General features: G+C 41.3%; 2 protein-coding genes across 15 annotated transcripts in view; one reads left to right on the top strand and one right to left on the bottom strand.

The window, feature by feature from the left end:
* The first annotated feature begins 4,294 nt into the window (after positions 1-4,294).
* LOC100691915 (E3 ubiquitin-protein ligase TRIM39-like) lies at positions 4,295-7,888 on the top strand. 3 transcript variants are annotated; one of them, XM_019346392.2, is made up of 2 exons: positions 4,295-5,494; positions 5,792-7,888. In XM_019346392.2, exon 2 carries the CDS (start codon positions 5,801-5,803, stop codon positions 7,430-7,432), a length of 1,632 nt encoding a protein of 543 aa, XP_019201937.1. In that variant the 5' UTR covers positions 4,295-5,494; positions 5,792-5,800; the 3' UTR covers positions 7,433-7,888. The 3 variants fall into 3 exon arrangements, with proteins under 3 accessions (XP_019201937.1, XP_019201936.1, XP_003449816.3); XM_019346391.2 differs by having other exon boundaries at positions 4,295-5,574; XM_003449768.5 differs by having other exon boundaries at positions 4,295-5,566; positions 5,792-7,887.
* A 2,915-nt stretch (positions 7,889-10,803) lies between these two features.
* osbpl8 (oxysterol binding protein-like 8) overlaps positions 10,804-16,297 on the bottom strand; it is a 78,273-nt gene continuing 72,779 nt past the window's right edge. For all 12 annotated transcript variants that reach the window (XM_019346993.2, XM_013274156.3, XM_019346994.2 and 9 more), the window contains 3 exons: positions 15,340-15,442; positions 14,871-14,976; positions 10,804-14,784 (listed from right to left, as the gene is read on the bottom strand). In XM_019346993.2, coding sequence (XP_019202538.1) covers positions 14,655-14,784; positions 14,871-14,976; positions 15,340-15,442 — 339 coding nt within the window. In that variant the 3' untranslated portion in view covers positions 10,804-14,654. The remainder of the gene's footprint in view (positions 14,785-14,870; positions 14,977-15,339; positions 15,443-16,297) is intronic.

Genomic DNA, 16,297 nt, shown 5'->3' with positions numbered 1-16,297 from the left:
GGCCCGGCCACCAGATGCTCGCCCTTGGGCACCTTCCCTGGGGCTGGCTCCAGGGCAGGGCCCCAGTAACCCTATCCTGGGCAGGGTGAACTATTCCCTTAGTGTTCTACTCATCGGGGTCTTCTGAATCGCTCTTTGTCTGTTCCCTCACTCAGGACCAGTTTGCCATGGGAGACCCTACACGAGACAACGTGTATTCCTGGGACATGAAAACCCCTTCACCACGATAAGGAAGCGAATCGCAGAGGGGATTGGGTCGGGCATCTCACAAGGATGCCTTCTGGGTGAGGTGTTCTGGGCATGTCCCACTGGGAGGAGGTGCCAGGGCAGACCGAGGACACATGGAGAGATTATGTCTCTCGGCTCTCCTGGAAATGACTAGTGTTCCCCTGGACAAACTGGAGGAGGTGGCTGGGGAGAGGGAGGTCTGGGCTTCTCTGCTTAGGCTGCTGCCCCCGCGACCCGGCCCCGGATAAGCTGAAGTGGATGGATGGATGGATGGATGGATGGATTTCTTTGTAAGTAAGAAAACTTACACATTCATTAGTGGATCAATTAATTCTTTTCCCCACTGTACCTATTTTAACAGCATCAGTGGTATTCTAATTTCAATCCAGCTAGCCAGCATTTGTACCTGACCTGTTTCACAGCACTTAGCAATGCAAAATATTACTGTTTAGTCACTCTCAGCAACATCAGTCTGACAGCCAGTTGCCAGGAAAATGCCAAAGGGGAGGATTCTGTGCAGAGGACAAGAATGATGACTACACAAAGGCAGATTACATAATGATAAAACAAACACAAGTTGTTTCCATTATCATTTATCACCTCCCCCTCTTTCCGCTTTGTTCTTTTCCCCTTCTTCTGATATCACTTTACTATTTAATCACTCCTTTTTTTCCCTCCTTCTCTTTTTTGTCCTTTTGTCCTAATCCACTTCTTACCTCTCACTCTCAAAGAGGGCTTTTAATGGCAGGACAAAATTGCCAAAGCATTATAATACAAGTGCTTTTTAAGACTCTTTATGCCCTCCTTCCCTTCCGATTACTCCTTCTGTTAGGTCATTGTTGATCATTCCCTCTTTGTTCTTTCCCACGATCTTCCTTACTTTCCCTTTGTTGCTTTTTATCCCTCATCTCCTTTAAACAATTATTTTTACTGCTCTCGTCCTTGTTTCTTTTCCTCCTGCAATCATTACCTGCCCTTTCTTATTCCCTCCTCTCTTATTCCTCTGAGCCTCCAAGGAAAGCACCCAGTAGCCAGAATGATGTATCCTAGCAACAGTGACACCCACCCATTCAGCATCAAGATGAGCCGAATTTAATTTTTGGATGAAGAGGGAAGAGATTGTGATTGGACAGAGTGGAAAGGAGAGTAGAGGAGGGGGTTGAAGGGATACCCATCAGCTGATAATGGATCAGCTTTTAATGTCAGTTCCCCATCTTCAAACTTAGCATTCAACAGCACTGCATGGGTGGCAGCTTTACTCAGATGCTTTCATTAAACCTAGTCCATGAATCCCTTGTTCAGTATTTTGCATAAGACAGTAACCACTAAGCAAAGAAATAATTACCTCAGCAGCATAATATGAACAGGAACTCCTACTGGCAAATAAACATCTCTTTCCAAACGTCCTGAAAAGAAATTCTCACTAGTTTGAGTGACCATTAAAAATGTCCCCTGGTTGGGAAGAAAACAGAAAGGCTGTGTTAATAGATAAAGACTGCAGTGGTAGTTCCTTACTCTTTCTGGGTAATGTAGTGCAGATGTCAGTGTACTGGTAAAAGTAAAATCCAATTGAAGAAGGTCAGCCGCTACATTTGTACATATTTGTTTGTCAGTTTGTTCAATCCTAGAAGTTACTGACTGAACAAGGAACTCTCCTTAAAAATATACAGTATATCAAACTTACCCCTTTGAGGTCCACTCCAAGAAAAAAGCAATGGAAAAAGTGTTTGTCTGCATTTCTTATTGACTTGGGTGAGTAATAACCACAATCAATATTTTTTTTTCAACAGACCCTGTAGTTTTTAAAATATTGATCTCTACCAAATGGTTGAGATTTCACTTAATGGTAAAAGTATGAAATGTCATGCAAATACAAGTACAGTAGATAATACAGTTGAAAAGAATCGAATAAAGGGCCAAATTATAATTAAATTAATAATAAAAACTATCCAGGGCATTGGATACAGTTTATTTCTAGTAGCATGCCAGTGACCATTGCTGGTTTTCATTCCATCAAAGGAAAGTATTATATCAAACAACAAAATACATATTTTTTTAATCTGCAAATGTGAAAAATGTGCAACAGCACAAAATACTCACATTCAGGCCACTTCTGATTGAATGCTACTGTGCAAAATCATTTTTGTTTTAAAAAAGTTAAAACAAAAACGGTGCAAATCAAGCACATCTGCTTGTGATTTTGGTCGTTGGGGTCTTAGGGTGTAGCATTTATTCTGTGGTCTTGGAGAGCTGAATCAGGGTTGTCCAACTCTAGATACTGGCTTGTTAACTTGGTTCAGACACAGCCAGGCAAAAACCTTTTGAGATCTATCAGTTTCTGGTCCAGGAGGGCACAGTCCCTCTTGTGCAGGTATTCAAGTCAAGGATGTATCCGAACAGTGGAATATGCCATCTCCTTACCTTGTAACTTATAACTTCTCTTATACAGGTGTAATATCATATCAGAAAGTTGAATTCCTCCCATATGCTAATTATATACAGGGATGAGTGATGGGCATGGAAGTGTGATCTTTGCATTAGACTCTTTGCTCCACCGTTTGACCGATGAAAGAGGCATGAACCCACAGGCATTGTTTAGAAGGTTGACACATTTGTTGTCAAACCATTTTATTAGACCTTCATCAGACCTGTAATAACAGGCTCCATGGCCCTTCTTCATCAAGTCGTGGATGATGCCAGATGAACTTGCTTGGCAGAACAATTTTAAGCCCCACTTATCTGGTTTGTTGGCAATATACTGGTGGAGAGTGGCAGCCCTTTCTGCCTTCATTTGAAACCATGACCTCAAACATACTGTGGTTGAAGGTGGATGGTATCATGAGACACTGCTCATGAATCTGCCACAGGACCATGTGATTTTCAGCCATATAATTGTTGTGTCCATATAGCACTTGTTAAACATGAAATTATAATTTTAACAAGTTAGTAATATTAATTTACCAGCTACTGTAATTTGGTTAAAAGGTAATCAGTTGTGATATTTGTGATTTCCACATATTACTCTTGATTTTTACAATATTTACTAATATTAACTCAGAAAGTTACAAAAATTCTTACTGAGGAAATTATTTCAGCATATTGTTGCTGTGCTAACACTTAATGTGATTTATCAACAGCATTAGATAAACAAAATGGGTCCAGTCGGTTGATTTTATGGCAAATAATCAATTTTAATAACATTTAGGTTATGTTAGCAGTAGCCCCATAAAGTTACAAATCAACCGTTTGGTTGAGCACTTTTTAAAAAAATTATTTTTTTTAATGCTGTCAAGTGACATACATCTGTTTAGTAAGTCCTCTACCACTATCATATCAGAAAATTATATCTTCCTACCTTAGTTCCATCAAAAACACTCAAAATATGTTGGATGGTTTTTTGGTTTCCGACTTCCTGGTTGGGAGAGGGATTAGAAGAGCCAACCGTTTACATTCACAGTGCCTTCTAGTGGATTTTTTTGGCATTTGGCAGATGTAAACCAATTGGTAGAAAAAAGACTCAATAAGGTAGGTCAATTTCAGTGGAAGCCTCAGTTAGATATAGGGCCTGAAAATGTGCTCTACCAACTGGATGAGCAGAACGCTAAAGGGTTAACATAACATAGACATGACATAGGCAGCAGAACTTTAATTAGTGGTGAAGAAGGGTTTCCATTGTTTTGTTCATATAAAAATATAGTTGGTACAAGACGACTGCAGTGCTTTTTCTCTCTTTTATTTCAATTGCTAGACCCGTAAAGGACATGTAAATGTATTTTGATACAGATATTGATATTATGCAGACACATAAGGATTCATGCATTTAAAAAAAAAAGCAAGGTCTGCCTCACAAAGCACTGGATCATCAGTATCTGATGTGAGTTAGTTATAACTGTCCATCTGCTCTCAGACATGGGCTTTTGGGTCCTGTTGAGAACTTTGAAAGCAGGAAATGTAAGAAGCACATCCCATCTTTGGTTTGAAAGATGAGGTAAAGAAGAAACTTGAGAACTTGAGAAGAAAACCGTTAAAATTCAGTAGATTCCAAAGAGAAGAGAAGAGAAGAGAAGAGAAGAGAAGAGAAGAGTGTTCTGGAGCTTAGGCACTTTCTAGAATATTTAAACAGTGTGCAGAAGGTAAATTTTTAAGGTAAATTGTAAATGGACTGTTACTTATATAACGCCTTTTTGCTCTAACGGAGCATGCAAAGTGCTTTTCCCCACTAGCCTCATTCAACCAAACACACACACACATTCATGCAGGTGCTTGTTTCTACCCCTCAGCCCCTTGTATAACATTTGTGCACAGATTCACACTCCGACTCTGGGTTCAGTCACTTGCCCAACGATACTATGGCATGCAGATTGAAGACTCAATCCACTGACCGGGGTCAGAAGGTAGAGCAGGCTGACACTGGAAGTTTTGTTCCATGTAAAAAAGAGGACTCCTCTAATCATCTCTGCCAATAACAATGGCTTGGTCGATCTAATTACTTTGATAGTATTCAATATAACTTGATCAAATACGCCAAGAGGAGAGCCTTATTATGTAAAAAGTGAAGATACTGGTTGTGGTCTAATCTTAAGTCGTATTGTATCCTTATATCAAAAAGCCTGTAGCTTTGTTCCACTATTGATATTAGCAACAGGAAGTTAGCATGGTTGCTAGTAAAGCTTGCCACACAAGCCTCTGTTTTTAAAAGGGTGCGTCTGTTTTGCATATGTTAACAGGGAAATTTTGGCTGGACAGCTGAGCATTGCAGTGAAGATTGAAGGCAGGAGGAGGGGAGCTGTGACACTGAAATGCCAAAGCCATAAATGAACGAAACAGCTAAAGATTAGGGAAACAGTACTGAGTCACATTCCATCTTCAGCTTAATATAGGTTCATATATAATATATATTGGGAGATATTGTAAAACTTATCTCAACCAGGTTTTTTTTTTTTCATTGCTTGATTTTGACCTAAAAACATTTGATTGTTTGGGTGCTTCATTTATTTTCTCGTTCTCCATATTCTTGTCTTTTGGGTAAGAAGACAACTCAAAAGCTAAAGCTAAGAGTGAGAAACTCCTGATGCTGGTAGCAGGGTTGTTATGTAATTCATCTGAAATAATATTATTTACATTGTGCCAAACAGCACTACGTCTTTAAAATGATGACAGTTTACCTGCAGTGAGAGGCGGAGCTACACTGGAAAGAAGGAAACATGAGAACATAACATGACTGAAGGAAAAATGAAAGTAAACACAAGACTCATCTGAACTCAAGGTGAGGCTGATCCTTACAACTCTCTGAAAAACTTCCAGTAAAGTGTCGCTGATACGACTAAAACTTTGACAGGTACGCGCGTAAGTAGAGATTTTTTTTAATTCCAAAGAGCTGTTTAAACACATATTCAGCATATTACAAGATGTGAATCTGTCTCCTGAATAGTTTTGCTTTCATTCTTAATTCAAAGATTTCAACTCATAGAATTCTTTGAAAATTATTCAACAAAATGTTGGTGCATACTTTAAAATGTTTTACATTTACTGCTGCCAGTCACACTTTCACTTTTGCTCTCAGTGTGACACCATGGCAACCAGCTATCTGTCTGAAGATCAGTTTCTGTGCTCCATCTGTCTGGAGGTCTTCACTGATCCAGTCACCATCCCGTGTGGACACAACTTCTGCAAGAACTGCATCACAGAAAACTGGAATATTAGTGTCTGCTGTCAATGTCCACTGTGTGTTAAGGTTTTCCACAGCAGACCAGAGCTTAACGTCAACACCTTCTTATCTGAGATGGTGGATAAGTTCAAACAGTCCGCTGTAAAGAAAAGTGGCAGATCAGAGGAACGGCAAGCCGAATCAGGAGAAGTTTCATGTGAGATGTGCAGTGAAACCAAGATGAAGGCTGTGAAGTCCTGCCTGGAGTGTCTAACTTCCTACTGTGAGACTCACCTGGAGCCTCATCACAGAGTCCCAGGCCTGAAAAGGCATCAGCTGATTGATCCTGTAAAGAACCTCGAAGACAGAATCTGTAAGGAGCATAACAGACCTTTAGAGTTCTTCTGCAAGACTGACCGGGTGCCAGTGTGTCAGTTTTGCAAGCAGTCCAATCACAAGGGACATCTCATCATTCCTTTAAAAACAGAATATGAGCAAAAGAAGGCTGAAGTGGAAGCAAGAGAGGGTAAAATTCATCAGATGATCAGAGAAAGACAAAAGAAAATAAACAACTTCAGAGAATTGTTAACGTGCAGCAAGGAAGCTGCAGAGAGAGAGAAAACAGCAAGTGAGCAAATATTTGACAGTCTGATCAAGTGTATAGAAGAAAGTCGGAATCAGCTCGATGATGTGATCGAAGGGATGCAGAAAACAACAGAGAGCCAGGCTCAAGGCTTCATCAAAGAGCTGGAGGAAGAAGTGTCTGAGCTGAGGATGAACATCTCTGAGCTGGAGCAGCTCTCACACACTCGAGACCACCTCCAGTTTCTCCAAAGTTTACCATCCCTGAACCCTGTTCCACCCACCAAAGACTGGACCGAGGTCACAGTTCACTCATCATACGAGGGGACAGTGAAGAAAGCTGTTGCTCAGCTGGAGCAGAGACTCAGTAAAGAGATGAAGAAGCTGTGCGATGATGTGGAGCTGAAGAGGGTTCAGCAGTACGCAGTGGATGTGACTCTGGATCCCGACACAGCACATCCTAACCTCGTCCTGTCCGATAATGGGAAACAAGTAACTAGTTGTAACAAAAGGCAGAATTTCCCCGAGACGCCCAAGAGATGCACTTATTACACAAATGTTCTGGGAAAGCAGGGGTTTTCCTCCGGAAGATTTTACTATGAAGTTCAGGTCAATGAAAAACCTCAGTGGGATTTAGGAGTGGCCAAAGAGTCAATAAACAGGAAAGAGAAAAAGCCACTGTGCCCCAGGAATGGCTACTGGACCATTCGGCTGAGAAATGGAAATCAGTACAAAGCTCTTGTTGGCCCCTCAATCTGTCTCAGTCTGAAAGCAGAGCCACAGAAAGTGGGGGTGTTTGTGGACTATGAAGAGGGTCTGGTGTCTTTTTATGATGTAGGAGCAGCAGCTCTCATCTACTCCTTTACTGGCTGTAACTTCACTGAGAAACTCTACCCATTATTCAGTCCTTGTTTTGATGAAGGTGGTGCAAACTCCACCCCTCTGATTATCTCTTCTGTTCTTCCAAAACATTAGACTCAGTATTTATTCCTTCTTAGACAAACTACTGGTCAAAATATGTTTGTATGGCAAAAGAAGTCTATGTGAATGAAATGATTTGGTGTGGTGGTGGGAATGTTGTGTTTGCTTCAGTGGAGTGGGCAGCTTTAAATTCTGTGTTCCACCAAAGAGAGCTTGATGAGGCCATTTGTTTTATAGCTGAAGTTGAACTCTTAAGTTCTGTATTAACTTATTTGTTTTCATTCATTATTTCATAAATTATTAAAATATACAACTTGCTTGTTCAGTTCTTTGGTCCTTGTCAGTATGCAGTATTTCAACTCAAATGGGGAAAAGAAAACTCAACTCATAGATGAGAAAATTGAAGACATGAGAAAAGAAAAGTGTCATGGTCCGTTGAAGTGTCTGGAGGTTTTCCATCTGTGGCTGCGGGTCCTCCTCTTTTGGATGGGACCTCCCCTGCCTCACCTGCAATCCAATCTGCAAGCAATCAGTGGGAGAGTGAGTTAAACCTGTGCGACCGGCCTTTCCTTGCCAGTTTATTATGCTCACTAAGGCGGTAACTAGACTGATCCTCGGAGATCTATGCTAGTTGCTTCTTCCTTGTGTAACTCTGTTTTCCCTGTGTTTAGAGGTGTTGCATTCCCTGGTTCAATCCCACCTGGATATTCTCCATCTCCTTCCATTTTTGCCTGCCCTCCGACCTTCTCATTACACCTCAGGACTCCCAAGGAAGCTTCCCCTCCTCAGTGCTTGCTAACTTGGACCTGTAATCTAAGGAGAGTCATTCACCTGCTCACGATTCTCAAGCTCCTCCCTCTCACTCATGCAATAACCACCTCTGCTGCAGAATCCCTCCCCTTTCTATGATCATTTTTCTGTGACCGCTCCTGCAAGCTGATTTACTAGGAGACTCCCTCTCCGTCCCCATCACTGAAATGTTTAAACCCAGTAAATGCACCATTTTAAATGTTGCTTGATTTGTACCCCCCATACAATCAGCGTCGCAGGCTTTTAAGTTAGCACTCATAAGCCAGGAGGTCTCTTTTGCCTGGAGGGTGTAGTATCCATGTTTTCCAAGAAGAATTTTACATTTCAATTACTCTGAGCACATAACGATTTTTCACTTTGCCTCAGTCCATTTTTTAATTAACTATGACCCAGTTAAGACATCCTACATTTTTTACCCAAATCATAAAATATGTTTCATGAAATGGGAGAATGTCTCAGTTTAAGCTTTTGATATGATTTCTATGTTGTACTTTGAAAACAAATGTTTTATAAAATCAGTGCATTCTTCTTTTATTTACATTTGACATTGCCTCCCAGCATTTTCTCACTTAGGTCTCTAATGTGATGCTTGGAAGGAAAGGTTATCGGCAACTCAGTCTATCAGTCTGGGAAGGTTTCAAAGCCATTTCCTTATAATTTAAAGTCCATCAGAGAAGCATGTTAAATGTTAGAATTGACAACAAAATACATCTTCACACCTCCACAGGTATGTTATATGGACCAAATGCCTTTTTTCTCTAGATCCTCTATATAGCTGTTCTCACTTCCTCCTTCTAATTTCCTGCATTTCCTTATTGACCAACTCCATCCTCCACCTGTCCTCTCATTTTCATCTTTTACCAGCCTCTCAAAGCACTCCTCCCACCTTCTCAGCGCACACTCTCCACTCGTTAGTACATTTCCATCTCCATCCTTGATCATCCAATCCTGCTGGACATCCTTTCCAGCCTGATCTCTATGCCTACCCAATCAATACAAGTCCTGTTCTCCTCCCTTAGGGTCCAGCCTCACATATAACTCGCTTTTCTTTGCCTCCCCTCTCTCTTTGCAGAAAACCTAGCCTTCCAGTACTCTCCTCTACCCTTTTCCATCTCTTTGCTTATCCTTCTTATTCTTTGCCAACTTCTTTCTTTTAATGCTTTGCTGTTCTTCTCCATTGCCCCACCATGTCTCCTTGCCTTCTTTCCTCTGTCCAGAGGATACATCTTGGCAGTTTACCTCTCACCTTTGTGAGGAAATTTAAATCTTCATTCCTTTTTAAAATCTGAACTCCTTTCAGCCCGTTTCTTAGCGACTCGCTGCTTCACTCCGACCTCCCTCTTTCCCTTCATTGACTGATCAGTGATGATGCAAAAAATGATGCAGAGCAGAGCAGCACAGGTACAGATTGGGGATTGATATCAGATGTTTTGCAGTTATATGAGAGGGACAGGAAGGACAGCCCTTGTCTGTCAACCCTCACCAACGTCCTTGGAAGAGGAAATGATAGAACGGATAACTGCTCAATGGAAGCGTGCAACTTGGAAGTCACTTTCAAAGACGAGGCATCTTTTTAATGAACTAAAATAAGTAGCAATCTCACACACCATTACAGAAACTTGCAAAAGGTTTAATACAAAGCTGCTGCGTTATTCACAATCTGTCATCACAGGAAGCAGATCTGCGTTTTTGATTTGGCAGATTTTTATGCCGGCTGTTTTTCCTGACGCAAACCCCAAGTGATGCGCTTCATCTCTCAGAAATGAACCGAGGACCTTTCGCTTGTTAGGCGAATGTGTAAACCACTACAGTAAAAACCCCAAAACACTGCAATGAAATGACTGTTATATGTTTATGTGCCCTGTGATACATGTAGTGGCATACATGTGCAATAGTGTAATCATCTTGATTCATTTGTTATAAGCTGTGGCTAATGTTCTTTGTGATGAAATGAAACGGCCCGGTGTCAGTTCATACCTTAAAACTACTGTTGGGTAGGTGGGGTGGTTGGCTTAGGGGTTGGAGTTATGCTGGAAGGCGGCTTTACACTGCCCTCTAATGGAAGACCAGCTGATTTACACTGAACTAAATGCTTTCAAATCACTTATGGTAGTTTTATCAGCTGAAATATAAACCTGTGCAAACAAATCAAATAACCAGGGGATGATTTAAAAATGGTAATAAACAGAATGAATGAGGACTGCATTCACAAATATTTATTCGTAATTCTAATATTTGGAAATTGTTGTCCTCAGCCTCTGAAGGTTATGGATGATAGGAGCATGACAGCTGAAATGACAGACTTTACTTCAGACTGGAGTCACACAGTCCATCATGACCATATAAAAATACATGTAAACCAGTCCTCTTTGGGTTTTTTCATTTGCTCTGCTTTGCTGATGTTATTAGCCGCTCAGCGTCTCTGCCTGCATTTGGATGTCTTCGACCACACCTTCATTTCTACATGACACATTATTCCCGTTGTGAACTTCTTTGCAGTAACCAAAACACACACAACATGTGATGATCTCATTAAATTCAGTATAAAAACATAAATGTCACATTATTTGGATACTAATGTGTCTTTGCAGCAAATACAAACAAAGACCTTAACATCACTTGTCCATTTGTCTTTATTTTGTGTTATGTTACATGTGAACATAAACTTCCAAGAAGTTATAGTTGCCATGGAGACAGTAAATATATTCAGGTACTCGGGATATGAAAAAAACAAAAAAACAAAGTGTGTGTGTGTACAAGTTGAAGTTGATGTAACGAAGAGTAAAACAAAACCAACTGTATGTGAATTTAAAATCAATCAAAAAAAAAAAAAAATCATAGAACAAGGAAGAAGAACAGTGACCTAAAGCTACGAGCAAGAAAAAAAAAGTAAACATGAATCCAAATATAAAAGAGGAATAAATAAAACGTATTAATTTACAGACACGGCAACAACAACTGACAGCACAGATGTTTATTTCCCTCTGAATTTGGTGCGTTACAGAGCGAGAGAGATGAGGACGACAGTGAAGAGGAGGGCTCTCGCTCCCTCACTCCCTCTCTCTCTCCTGTGGCAGGAATCGGCATCCAGAAACTGAAAGGGTGCGTTTCTATGGCAACGCTTCAGGAGGGGAGGCAGGAGAAGCCAGGTGGGGTGGCGACCTGTGGAGCTCAGAACTCATTTCTAAGGCTTTGTATGGCACATCCACTCAAACAACAGAGTCCCAGTTCACCCCAACTGTACCGCTCCCTTCATCATTGCATCACCTTAAAGGGGACCTATTACACCTCCTCCCAATAACAGACGCTCATTTTAAACACGACCAATGTTTACGTAAGTGTACTCCTCGTGAGTCCACAGCTCAGACTTGAGACTGCTCTGAACACTCCCAAGTTTTTTTGAGGAGGAGGCGGGGTTTACAAACACAAAGTTAGTCTGTAGATGACAGGGGTAGCCAATCAGAATCGAATGGATGTTCAGGGAAAGTCCCAAGAGCTAAAACCAGCAGTTTCACACACACAACTCTGTCCCTCACTTCCCGCTAAGTAGGAATTATGAAATAATTCCATTAATAATTACTAAATGTAACTATAAAATAGCAGAATAGGTCCCCTTTAATACTCTGGCTATATCTGTGCCCCTCCCCTCCCAAAACCACTGCTTATCCTCTTTTACCTCCGCTGCCTAAACTTAATACCCCCTCCACAGTCCCACTCTAAAAGGCACTGGTATATACTTATTTCTCCAAACTCTAACATCTAGATTCTCGATTTCAGATGAGCGATTGAGGCAATGATGATGCACAAAAACACAGATACGCACACGGGCCAGCCGGGTAACTCGGGGGGGTAATAGCTGGCTCTCGCCAATGCTACCATTCCTTCTTCATACCTGTGTGGGAGTTACAAAGTTTAAATCGCTTAACAGTCTGCTGACGGCGGAGGCAATCAAATATGTAAACTTCAACAAGGCTAACATCATGACAGGCGAAGAGATATACAAAATGTTCAGCTATGGTCCACAAAGTGGTCTGGATCCTTCTGAATGACCTAGACTGGTTTTACTTACTAGCACCTGATACACTGTTTCTCAGAAGGTCAGGTAGGGGGGTTCTGATGTGCTGCCTTCATCCTCGATTCAATCACGTATGACTACACCACTGCCATACTACTGCTACTGCTAACAGATTGCTAGGAGTGGTTTTTATGTGCGGTAATGCTAACGCAGTCCTCACAGGGCTGTAACCTTTTAAACTGTAAAGCTGGATGAATGCGGGGGTCATTATGAACCATCTCTGAGACTAATTTCAGCATCCACACGTCCAAAGACAAAGGCAACAGACTAGAACCGCAAGGTAACTTCTACACCTCTGTAGCATCGAGGTCATCTTTTTTTTTCTTTTTTTTTTTTTTTTTTTAAATGGGAATTCTAATTGTGCATCCCAATAATAACTTCTTTTTTGTTTCACCTACGTCCCTGTGTATCTACAAAGCAGTGGACAGACAGACACACAAGGTTAAAAGCAATGGTTTGTGCACAGAGTGAGTGTCTGTATTGCAAACCTCGGTGCTGAAATGCCGTTGGATATTTACACAGTGAAAAGGATCGACTCCTACGCTACACACTGAGCTTGGCTGGTACTTGCGTACTTTTGGAATGGTTTACTATGAAGACGGTTTAGGAGTCTACATCCTCCTCTTACTAGTAACTTACTAAAGAGTCTAATCTAGTTGTCCTGGTTAGTATTTGGGGCTCAAAAGCACTGGAACGAGGTGACTGATGTTCTCAACTGGACTCGTCATGAAGGCGCTGTACAAAGTGGCAAGTTTGCTCAACTGTGGCCTGATCTGGAGGCTGTATTTCACATATAGAGACCTTTAGGCCAGCTCATGTATGGAAGATGAATATTTTCTCTGAAGGAGTAGTCCAAGTTCAGTTTAGGAAATATACCCACTCACTGTTTTTTGCTGTACGTTAGATAAGACAATCAAATACCACCAAGAAGGGCTCTAAAGAGCTGAATAGGTTCTTCGCAGAGGTAACAAAAAGTCCAAAAACTACCACCAAATTTGAAGGCTAGTGGATTATTACCAATTCTGAGCCACAGAAGGGAACCTCTCAGGTCCCCCGCTGGTTGTATGGCCTCCTATACACTTTGTTTCTTGTGCAGAAGTAATAAGATAAAACATGTTGACTAGTGAGCTTTTCTGGTCAGACTCCATTACCCACGCTAGCTCTTTTTGCCAAGCGGCTGCTGGCCGATCCCATCGCTTATCTCAGCAAAAAAAGTCAACTCAATTCCTGCGCTCCTCCATTTAGAGGAGAGACTACATCTTTCAGCCTGCCTGACTCATTTTCCTTGCCAAATCCAGCTTCTTACAGTGAGCTCTCAGATAAAAACATGTCACCTGCTTTTACCTGATATCTAGGGCAGTGATCACTGAAACGGCCAAAAGAAAAGTATCTTTTTTTTTCTTCTGCTGATGAGAAAGAAGTGTAAAAGCATTTTCATGTCCACAGATAAAAAGTGTATAAATCATACAAACATCTGACATTTCCAGTGCATTTGTGCCTTAAAACAAAATACAAAATACATAGGGCTAGTGTCCTAACCTTGCTCCTGTCTGTACATGCTACCTACAGTATACAATGACATTGTGTCAAATGTCTGACTTTTCTTTTAAACACTGACTTTGTATGCAAAATGTGGAGTTTTATTATACAGCAGAAATTATAGCTTTAATTGTCCCTTGTGTTTTCTGTCCCTCTCGGCCACTTCCGCGTGTGGAATATCCAGCTGTTAGAATACAAAAATAAAAGTCCCATAGACTGGACTCCGTCCCCCAGCCCCGTCTCCCTCATCGCTAGTTTTCTGCTCTGAGCAGACACAAAGGATACACAAAGTGAAGAAGCAAAGGAATAAAAACAAAAACATTAAAATCAAAGATCTATTTGTCCTCTGTTACGATCTGAGTTGTGGTCCTTGATTGTGTGGTAAACGATTACCTGATTGAGGTGAAATGTGAACCGATAGAGTAATTTCACTCCATCAGAAAAACAAAAACAAACAAACAACAGGTTAAAAAAAATGGCTGCTGTCTCTGCCTCTTACATCAAGGCAAATCAACATGCCTCCAGGTGGCAGTCAAGATTTCATCACACCAAACTCTCGTCTTTGACTTCTTAACGCTGTTCCTCTCCACTTTGAAATCTGAGGATTTCTCCAGATTTTCCAAATGACTGGTTCCAAATAAATACGTTTTTAAAAAGTCTCTCTTTGTGTTGAAGAGTCTGCTTTTCTGGATACATGTAAAGGAGTCTAATAAAGACAGAGGAGAAGAGAGTTGGAGAGGACTGTAGAAGTCACTAACTGTGAGAGGTCAAAGTCTGAGTTCCCCCCATGAAGCTCAGAGGGCATGTTTGTGTGTGTGTGTGAGGACATCACTGTCTCTGGGGGTATGGGTGCTACTTGAAGATGTAGTTGATCAGGACCTGAAGGAAGATGAGAAAAATGATGATGACGTAGTCACGCTGCTGCAGGAAGGAGCTGCCCTCCACCCGACTCGCGGCACGACTCCGCAGCACGGTGATGGTCCTGCAAACACACAGACACTACGTGTGAGTGCTAAAAGGTCCGGCATATTACCACAGTCGCTGCACAGTATGACTTATACTTCCCACCTGTTAATGTCCTCCTGCGTCTGCTTTATGGATTCAATGGCACTTTGAAGTTCGCTGAGGTCTGCTCCTTTTTTCCTCAGCCGATTGTTATGCTTGCTTTTGTGTCCTGCGATAAAGAAGAGCAAAACAAGTTTAAAACCATAAACGCACTTACATAATGCAGACGTACGTATTAAAGTCAGATTGTTTCTAAGCGTTTGTACACATGAGTCATATGATTCATGTGTCCATTCCAAGCGTAATTTCTCATCAGTAGCAATATCTACATATGCAAAGCTGTTGTCATCAAGACCCTTTATTACCTGTATCACAAATTCCTCATCTAACAAGAACAACGACAGACATTTAGATGAATAAATTCACCGCTGTAGGTATAAATTTTGTCAGTGAACATTGTTGACTGACTATATTGACTGTTCAGCCTGCGTATGTGCGTATTTAGATGGGAGTTTAAGTGTGTCTGGCTCACGTTCGCTGCCGGATGAGTCCTGGTGGTCGGGTTCAGGTGAGGAGCAGCCGCTCTCTGGGCTCTTGGGCTTGTCACTCTTGTGTTTCCTCTTTGGCACCGTTACCTGTCGGCACATGTGTGGATAAATACACAAGCATGTCAGAAAAGAAGACAAATCTCAACATCTTGGACTGACAAATCCAAAATAGACAGACAAACATGCTATTTAATGTTAATGCAAACGGCAGATGTGTGAGGCATGCTGTTAGGCTAATTTCAACTGGCCAACAAAAAACACATACTCAGCATCCCAAATGAACAAACCTGCCTTGAGCTTGTTTATTCAAATCATTTCTTCCACAGATGTTTAACTCTGCCAGGTAAAGCTCTGGGCCACAGAAAAGCATGTCAAAGTTTGCCTAACAGAAGCGTGACTAACTCCAACCTGGGGACAGCGTCAGCCCTGTTGGACAACATTTGGCAACAGCTAAGCAAAAGCCTGAAAGCACTGATGGTGACCGATTTATCCACCAGGGACAAACTTCAGATCAGCTTTGGCTCCTGGCAGGTGGTTACTCTGAACACACATGGATGCAGACTGACTGGTCCACAGAAACCTTTAGCCTCTTCGTACGACTAACTAGAAAATTTAAGAGTCCAACAGCAAACACTGCACAAAAACAGAATGGAGTTGGGTGAGGAAAGCATGACGATCAGGATTAGAATGATGATGGTGAAATGGTTGTTGCTTTTGGGTGTAGTGTAGGAAATAACCACTTTCACGTTTTGCAAATTTTTAAAAACTAGAAAAGATTTTTCTCCTTTTATCTCTGTTTTGGTCTCCTCCACATCCTAAAATAAATAATGAGCCACTAATTATTCAGTTAAGTTAAATGAGATTCTAACTTTTTGAGTTTTATTTGGTGCTGATAGGTTGTGCACAACATAGCTATAAGGAGAAATAGCCACCTACTGAATC

Source organism: Oreochromis niloticus, linkage group LG17, assembly GCF_001858045.2.
Source record: "Oreochromis niloticus isolate F11D_XX linkage group LG17, O_niloticus_UMD_NMBU, whole genome shotgun sequence".
NCBI lineage: Eukaryota > Metazoa > Chordata > Actinopteri > Cichliformes > Cichlidae > Oreochromis > Oreochromis niloticus.
Note: the sequence above shows the minus strand (reverse complement) of the source record. Positions and strands in the feature narration are given on the sequence as shown.

Excerpts from the sequence above, each read along its gene's own strand:
- LOC100691915 (XM_019346392.2), top strand. The coding sequence starts at position 5,801 with ATGGCAACCAGCTATCTGTCTGAAGATCAGTTTCTGTGCTCCATCTGT.